We start from the raw sequence: 9,298 nt of genomic DNA on the forward strand, positions 1-9,298 counted from the left end.
AGTTTTGGCTAATAGCAATATTTCAAAATCTCTTGGCATAAACTCACAAATATGTTTTCAATAAAGTATGTATTAATAATATTCTTACAAGAAGAGATATTTGTGCTCGTAGGTTACAAAACATTTTTTAGTACGTGAGCAATATTGCAATTAAGAGTAATGGGATTCTATACAGAAGAAATTTCAAACAAATATATGTGAAGTTTAATATATGTTATTCCATTTGAAAGATTAAAGTTGTTTTCTATTTTTCTATCTTTTTCCGCATCGCGCTAATGGAACATAATAGAGGCAAAATATTATAATAAGAAAAAAGTTTCTCTTATAAGTATTAAATTAATACTCAAAATGTTTCAAGTAAATGATTTTTTCCTTTAAAAAACAGAAAAAAAATCATTTGAGGAGGGATTAATTTTCAATAATTTCCGCGGCAAAGTATTGCAAGGTCGGTATGAAAAAACCCACCTGTGAAATAATACCTAATGTCTCAAAAATGGTTTACTGAAATAACATAAATCCTATATCTATTCGTAGCCCATTAAATACACTTTTATATTTGTTGGTTTGTTACATATTATAAAAAAAATTTCAATCTATTTTATTTATTTTTCGTATATAAGCAATATTATACAACCAGTCATATAACAAATGGTCACGGCAATTTTATGATCTTTTTGATCATGACCAAAATGGAGCCATTTGACAATTGTTCATTTCTACCTTTATTACTTATTTTGGTAAGTTTTTTTTTTTTGGTTGAATTTAAAAGATATTTACTTTTATGTGTGGATGTGCTTACATACCCACATAAAAATATGCAGATTTACTCCCTACAGACATAAAATCATGCACTTATCACTGAACAACACTGTTATGACCATATGATGAGACATAGATAGTCTCGTCATTGTTGACCAGATTTGAATGGAAATTTTTCTTTTTAATTTTTCTTATTTAATTTTTTAATTTGTATTGAACACAAAAACAATTTCATATTTGATAAGACTTTCTGTACAACATGGCCCTAACGAACATTTCTTCCAGGATTTCGGATTTATCTTGCTATGTTTTTTTGCCATCCGCTTTTGAAAAAAGCTATTTACTGTTTTTCTCGATATAACTTTAAAAGCCTTTTGCCATAAATTATGTATTAATAATAAATATATATATATATACATATGTGCGAGTTCGAGTAAATTGATGGTAAATTGAGACAAATAATAAATAATGTCGGTATGGCAGCGAATGTTGATATTTACCAGAATTTTAAGTAGGGTAAAGTAGATTAAAATTAGGTGTTGCCGTTACCATTGTGAAAATTTTATAAGATGTTTAATAAATAAATAAGTAAATTTGAAAACTTTTAACCAAAAATAATAAATAATTGCAATAAATAAATAAATATTTGCATAAGTGCAGTGCAAAAAATCGCTAGGAAATTTTAATTTACTTTACCTCAATTTACTCGAACTCACACACGGCCATAATTACGTATTGACATATGTGAAACCGAAAAAAAACTAAAACTTGCAACTTGTGGTCATCAATTTTTGTCAGAGTTGTATTTCAAGCTAAGTGAAATTAACGTTGTCAAATAAAGAACTTATTAAACATAGTTGCCTTTGATTTTACTTCAATTCTTACTCATAAATCTAAAAGCAATGTTGTGTATAAAATAAAAAAAGTTTTTCAGTCCAATTCAAAATCTAATCCAGAACAAATTGTATGCTGTTTACCAAATTTATTTGTCCCGTCAAAATTTTACGTACAAAATTGAATGCCGTTGGTCGTTAATGCTGAAACATGGACACCAGCAAAAAGTGTTGCAAACGTCGGTGCCAGCAACAAGCATTAGCGCAACGACAAATGTGCAAGCAGCATACAGGACAATGTCTACCACACTTAATACCTGTTAGACCAGTACGACAACAAAATTCCACTCAAGTATTATTGGCTGAGCAAAAATTAACGGAAACTCCTAGTGAGTATGAAGAATTCTATGATTGCCTTAGTGAATCTGATGTCCAAAAAGAGACAAAGTCACGTTGTAAGCACAAAAGCCGTACCCCAAAGTCACCGCAAGGAAACTTTGGAAACGCTAAAGTTTTTGAACATGCACTTAAAGAAATTGTGACAATATCTGAAAAGCTATTCGAAAAATATGAGGATGCTATGCGCCAACAAATTGGTGACAATGCCCAGCGTTGTAGTGATGATACTACTGCCGTTTCTACATGCAATAAAAGCATGTCTTCATGGAATTCAACAAATGCTGCCTTAAGTGATAAATGCACTGATAGATCAACTGATACGGCATATACTGAAAAATGTACCACTGATACTAGTGCTAAGGATACAAATTGCGAGACGAGCAAAATATTGCTGAAACCTATCCCACTTATGATACCAGTTACGGTCCAACCGTATATTTATAGAAGTGATATTGAAAATTCAGAGCGACAGTATTCACGTTCAGCCAAAGGCTGTGAACCAATACGCACTTCTATTATTGCTGGATCTGGTAAAATGAATTTAACAGATACCTCTTCGGAACATGACGAACAACTACCATGCTATCCAATGATAAGGAACGCACCATCACAGATAGACACTTGCTGTGGAGTTACTGATTATGAACCGATTTGCCGTCAAGCACAAGAAGAACCGGAGGATATATGCACAGGTGACTCTTCTTCTTGTTCTTGTATATCTGAACCTTCATCTTGTTGTTGTAACATTGAAATTCTACCCGAGCCTGTTCCACCGGAACCAGAAGTTTTGTCAGGCCCTGCACCACCACCTAAGCCCAAACGCAGACCATACCGTTTAGCTATACCACAGCACAAAGAAATGAATCTTTGTACTAAGTGTCGTTATGATCCAAGCCCTCTTATTAACGAAGCTGGCGAAGTCTTTTGTCCTGGTAATTGCGGTTGTTGTTTATGTCCGTGGAAACATCGTTTAACAGAAAGCAAAATTCAACTGATGAAACATGACAAAATTAAAGTTTGTCGTTGCCGCGAACGTGGCACAATTTTCACTGATTTTGAACTTCAACCACACTGCAGCCAGATGTCATATTACGATGTGTGTCCTTGTCGTGAAATTGCTGAAGAAAAATGCTTGGAACTTTATGATAAAGAGTTGTGGAATGCAAAAACCAAGTCTTTAAATGAAATTGAGGAACGTCGAGTCTCATTAAGCGAAGTAGTGGAAGTGCCTATTGCGAAATAGTTAATCAAAATAATGGCGGCTAAATAGAACATTTTTTACTTAAACTTTTCGGCTCAAAACCCAAATAGACAATCATATAATATCTACACATTTTTGGCTATATTTTTTATACTTATTTATTTTTTTAGAACATTTTTTTTTTAAATTTACAGTAATAATAAAAACATGTTTTTCTTAATCTAATTCGTGTTTTTTTCTTTCCTTCTCTTTGCATGTGCAGACATCGAAGAAAAACAGTCCCAAAATTGTTTTAACGGAAGTGACCCACATTTAGATACTAGTTCATCTCCAGACTGCGCTCCAGCATGTAAAATCACATATTATGAGTTACGTAAGCAACAAAAACAACAACAGCAACAACAACAACAACAAAATTTATCCTGCAACGCTAATATAAATTATCCTACTAAAATGAGAACCTTCATGCAAAATATGCAAGAACAACCACAAAACATTGAAATGCCACGTCAAAAAATTTGCCGCTGTGGGCGAGTTAAAAAACAGCAAAATGTAACAGTCAATGCCTACCAGGAAGTAGCACCTAATAATGATGCACTTAAGCGCTCAAAGCCTTGCGGTAAAGGTGCGTCAGCGGCTGATCTACATACAATTATGAATGAACTAGCTTCATTACAGCCGCCAACAGATAACCCTATACGAAAAAAGCCTTGTAACTGCAGTCGAAAAAATGAAATGTTAATGTCAAAAAGTGAGAATGCATTTCCAAAAGCTGAAACTCATCAGCATTGTCAAAAGAATAACAATCGGGGGCAACTACCTTGCAACAGCGTACATAATATGCAAACTTGTAATGCTGGGCAGTCATTTGTTAATAAATGTTCTCACCCACCGGTGCAATCTTCTCTTCCCACAAGTGGACGAAGTTGTGGTAATATGCACACATCCTGCAATAAGCAACCTACAATGTCCTCCAGACCACAGACGTGTAGTTCAAAAGCGGAATCAATATATGGTACGCCAGAGTCCATGGGTTCCTATGACACATGTCCAAAGACGAGCTGTGGTAAACAAAAGTCAGAAATACAAATCAAACCACTGTGCGAGCTTCAAGGGAATGATGCCATTGGTAAATCATTTTATGCAACACCTAGTAATTCTTCACCGTGCCAGCAAGCAAACTTTAATCAAATGTCAACGCCTAAAGTATGTAAACGTTTTCCATCTAACACCCCATCAAAAACATCGTGTTCGCCTTCAAAACATTCTTTATATAAACCCTGCAATCAACCAAGACCTGAATCGTCTAGTACAGCATTACATACAACCTGTGGTCAACAAGCATATCAGGCACCTTGTGGTCAGCCAAAACCACAATCATCGAATATAGCGTTGCAAAAATCTTGTGATCGGCAAAAATCGCATGCATCTTGTGGTCGTGCAAAACCTCAAGCCTCTAAAACAGAGTTACAAATGCCTTGTACTCAAACGAAATCTCAAACCTTCAGTTCACCATCACAGAAGTCATGTGGACGTGTGAAAACACAACCTTCTAATGCAGCATTGCAAATGCCTTGTGGACAAGCCTCTAAAGCTACATTACAAATGCCATGTGGTCAAGCAAAATCTCAAGCGTCCCATGTAGGATTACAAATGCCTTGTGGTGCAAAATCTCAATCCCTTAATATACCATCACAAAAGTCATGTCACATGAAACCTCAAGCCTCGAATATAGGCTTACAAATGCCTTGTGGTGAAAAAAAATCTCAAATGCTCAATACACCATCACAAAAGTCATGTGGCCAAGCAAAATCTCAAGCGTCCAATGCAGCCCAACATATGCCTTGTGGTTTCACAAAATCTCAAACCTTGAATGTACCATCACAAAAATCATGTGGACATGCCAAATCACAAGTCTGTAATGTAGGAGCACCTATGCCTTGTGGTCACGCACAATCTCAAAACCTTAATGTTTCATCACAGAAGTCATGTGGACATATGAAATCACAAACCTGTAATGCACCAAGTCAAAAACCATGTGGACAAATGAAGTCGAAAGCATCTAATATGGCATCACAAAATCAGTGTGGTAAATCAAAATCACAGCAATCCCATATGCCATGTAAACGTAGCAAAAGTGAAGTATTTTATTCTCCAGCTTCATCCGATGGCGAAGATAACGATAGAACCTGCCCAGAAAAAAAAACTTGCTCAAAATTAAATGAAGCAAAAGCCAGGAGTCTTGCTATTCTAAAGTTATTGCATGAAGTTGTGCATCTCATTAATGAGGATCACCCGGAAGAGAATCCCTGCTCATACAGTATGCTTGAACGAGAACTTTCTCATGATATGCCTAAGTCGATGCCTTCATCTCCTTGTAAAAATGTGCAGGTTGAGCAACAGGAAATATCACCATGTTCTAAATCGACAATTTCTCCGTGTTCTGAGCCGATAGAAGCACCTTGTTCTCAACCGGCAAAAATGCCCTGTTCTGAACCGGCAAAAATGCCCTGTTCTGAACCGTCACCATGCTCAAAACCACCGCCATTGGCAACTCTACCGTGCAATCTAATTATATCACCAGATATGCAAATTACAATTGCTCAAATTCTAGCTGGTGGAGCACCACCACAAACCGCTCTATCTGCAGCAATGAAACCACCGCCCTGTGCAAAAGACCTAGAATCCACAACTGATACATCAATTGGAACTGAAGAAAAATGTTGGCAGTCTACATTAGTAAAATCATTCTATCATGATTCAATAGATACATCTCAAATGGATCTACCGTGTTCATGTTCATATGAAATGAATGAAGCAACAGAATATGAGGAACAGCCTCATCACATCGATAATAACAATGCCTTATTTAAAGAACAAGGTGGATATGAAGAAATGTCCTATAATAGAGACACTGGTGGAAGTGCGGCTGAAGAAGAAAATTATCCGAATGTGTTGAATATCTATGAACCGCAAGCGGCTGAAGAAGATAATTATCCGAATATGTTGAATATCTATGAAGCGCAATCGGTACGGGACACAACAGAAACAAGTAGTGATGGCGTTAAGGCTGCTTTCGTTACTATCATTGAAGAACTAGTTACTCCTTGTAATATGATTGATAATTCGCCTTGTAATTTGGGTAATAATATGGGTAATGATATGGGTAATAATATGGGTAATGATATGGGTAATAATATGGGTAATAATGCTCCTTGTGGACCCAATCATTGCTCGCAAGAAGATTTAAGAGTACGGCGTGATTTACTGTGCTCACAACCACGGGGTGAAGAGCAATGTGATTGTACTGATAATGAACCCGAACAAAATGTGGTTGACAAGGGCTGCAATATGCCACCACCGCCACAAGATAGCTGTTCAGGTAATAAAGAAATAATTATGCCTCAACAATGTCCTGATGAATGTGACGAACCTGTTTTTATCGATGAACCTTGTGATGATGGTAGTGATGACAAAAATACCGGCACATGTAGTGATACTGATAATGAAAGAGTGCCAATATGTGGTAAGGAAATGAAGGAAAACCAAGGGGATGATTGCAAGTGCTGTCATTGTCGTGCGATGCGTGAATGCCCTAATGAGCATAATATGCAACTCGTACGTACAGATTCATGCACAGAGGATAAGCCACCTAAAAACGATGATGATATGGTAAATATAACCTGAATTTGAATGATTATTTTCTTTTCAACACAATGGGTTACACTGTGTTTTTAATTTTTTGCAATTAACGTACTTAGTATATACACTGTGCTATAATGTTATAATTTGATTAATCTATTATGGAATACTCACATCTTTATAATATTTTTTTTGTTTTTCCTTAGAAATTCTTTATAAATTCCATTATAATGGATTTAGAGGCAATGGAATATGCAAGGCGTACTAAGAATAATGACCGGGTATGTTAAATTTTAATTAATAATTTTTAAAGTATGTCAATATTAACAATATTGTGTGCTTACTTTTAATTATTTTAATATAAATATTGTTTTTCTTTAGAAACTATTCGCGAAGAAGAAAAAAACTGGACCATGTAATAGTTTCCCAGTTACCATAACCGATGTTTCAGAACTTGGTGCTACCTCCTTGTACGTAAAGTGGGAAATTGAAGACTGCAGTAATATATCTGGTTATGAGGTACACAATAATATTCAAAATATATAAATAGTAGTCATTATTATCTAAAATTTGTTCTCAGATTTTCGTTGATGGCTTCTTGACCAATCGTTACTTCAATTGCAGTCATACTGCTGCTGTTATTTGTGATGTTGATGTCACTGCACCACATAAAATTATACTCGTTGCGCAACCATATATGAATGAAGAGTGTTTATGTCCAAAATCTACCGAATCAGAAAAAAATATGGACTTTAACGCCAACAAATCGGTTGTTAAAAGAGGATTAACTATGCCAACACTGAATCCTTCGGCATTATGGACACCTAGTGTGTATTTCTATGATCCTCCAGAATACTGTAAAGCTCCTGACATAAGTCGTGAATGTGACTTTGAGTAAAAATTGATTTTCCTGAAGTGTTGTTCTGAACTAATTATCGATGTGATTGAAATATGCAACTACTTGCATAATATATATATATATTTTTTTTTATTAATATTGAAAACAATAACAAAATTTTAATTAAAGATGCTAGTCAAAATGTTAGGAGAATATGGCAAAAATGTATGAAGAAAGGCAAGAAACTAAATTTGATGTCTTCTTGAATAGAAATGCTGATAAATTTAATTATTGACATATTAAGATTAATAAACATATATTTTTGTTATTTCTGAAAAAAAAAACAATTTTTTTTGTAAAATTTTATTTTACTGAAAAATATATTCAATATATTTTATATATAAAATTGCTTTGCAAATAATAAAAATAATGTTTAATTTGCTTTATATATTCTAGTACAATTAGGAAACAAGTTCGAATAAAATCTATATACATTTATATATACATATATATTTTATATGTATTTATCCTTCTATAAGAAAAGTGCCTTAAATAAGTTTTAATATATTTCAATATCTTTTTGTAATTAAAAATAATTATAAATAATTTTTATTTTAATTTATTTATTATCTGCTTTTTCTAAAAACGGATACGAATATTCTTATTTGTGTAGAAATTAGCAATTATTTAAGAACTTTTTAAAACACTTTTAAGAATTTGAAATTATTACAAAAAGTTAAGAAATTTTTTTAAGTTCATTAAAAGCAAATGTTTGGAAAACGAATCTTGCAAACGAATTCATTTATTTTCATTTTCAAATAGTTATGTTTTATTCTTTTGTGTTGTAAATAAAGAAAAAATATTTCTCTTAATATTGTTCGAAAATAATTTTATATTACATCTATTAAAAATGCATTAACATTTTTTAATTTGATATTGTTAAGTTATTTTTAAAACATTAACAAAATGTTTTAAACAAATATTTTAAGCATAAACTTTGTAAATTTTTTTTTATTTTGTATTTAATGTTATATGCATGGTAATAAATATTTTACATTATATGTAGGTATATAAATTGTCATTCAGAAATACCGAAAAACCAATAAATTTTTTAAATTCGTAACAAATTAGTATTTTATTTCAAAAAAGTGCGAAGTTTATTTATTTTTTAATTAATGTATTTTATTTTTCTTCTTTTAATTAATGTATTTTAAAATAACAAAAAGAGCATAGTTGAAGTTGCAACAGTCTTTAAATGTTTTCGAATACTTAGAAATTAAATTGAAGTTAAGATATTCAAAGAATATAGTTAGGCCCATGTTATGTAGTGTCACGGGCACGTCAAAATCAAAATTGTTGTTGCTTTCAATGAAAATTGAATAATTGAGAGAGAAAGAAAAAAACAAATCTCGGTTTAGATTCGGTCAAAGCCGTATTGTATGTATGTATATATTTCCTTTAAGATTTAGACATAATCAAAAAGTACAAAAGTAATAGTAAAAATACGAATTTGATAAACGTATGTGACACTCTACATAACATGGGCCTTAGCTTTTGCTATTCTGACTATATAATGTCTGTATATTGTATAAATATTTTTATAAATTCTGTGTTCTATATTTTCCT

The 9,298-nt window shown here is 32.9% G+C and overlaps 1 protein-coding gene across 2 annotated transcripts; it reads left to right on the forward strand.

Moving 5' to 3' along the window:
* Window positions 1-1,647: 1,647 nt before the first annotated feature.
* Window positions 1,648-7,759, forward strand: LOC119679973. Of its 2 annotated transcripts, none has more exons than XM_038092576.1 (5): window positions 1,648-2,683; window positions 3,455-6,864; window positions 7,041-7,115; window positions 7,216-7,353; window positions 7,415-7,759. In XM_038092576.1, the coding sequence occupies exons 1-5, from the start codon at window positions 1,804-1,806 to the stop codon at window positions 7,730-7,732; spliced, it is 4,821 nt and encodes a 1,606-aa protein (XP_037948504.1). In that variant the 5' UTR covers window positions 1,648-1,803; the 3' UTR covers window positions 7,733-7,759. The 2 variants fall into 2 exon arrangements, with proteins under 2 accessions (XP_037948504.1, XP_037948505.1); XM_038092577.1 differs by having other exon boundaries at window positions 1,649-1,981.
* The last annotated feature ends 1,539 nt before the right edge of the window (window positions 7,760-9,298 follow it).

The sequence above is a fragment of the Teleopsis dalmanni genome, chromosome 2, assembly GCF_002237135.1.
Source record: "Teleopsis dalmanni isolate 2A chromosome 2, ASM223713v2, whole genome shotgun sequence".
Classification (NCBI taxonomy): domain Eukaryota; kingdom Metazoa; phylum Arthropoda; class Insecta; order Diptera; family Diopsidae; genus Teleopsis; species Teleopsis dalmanni.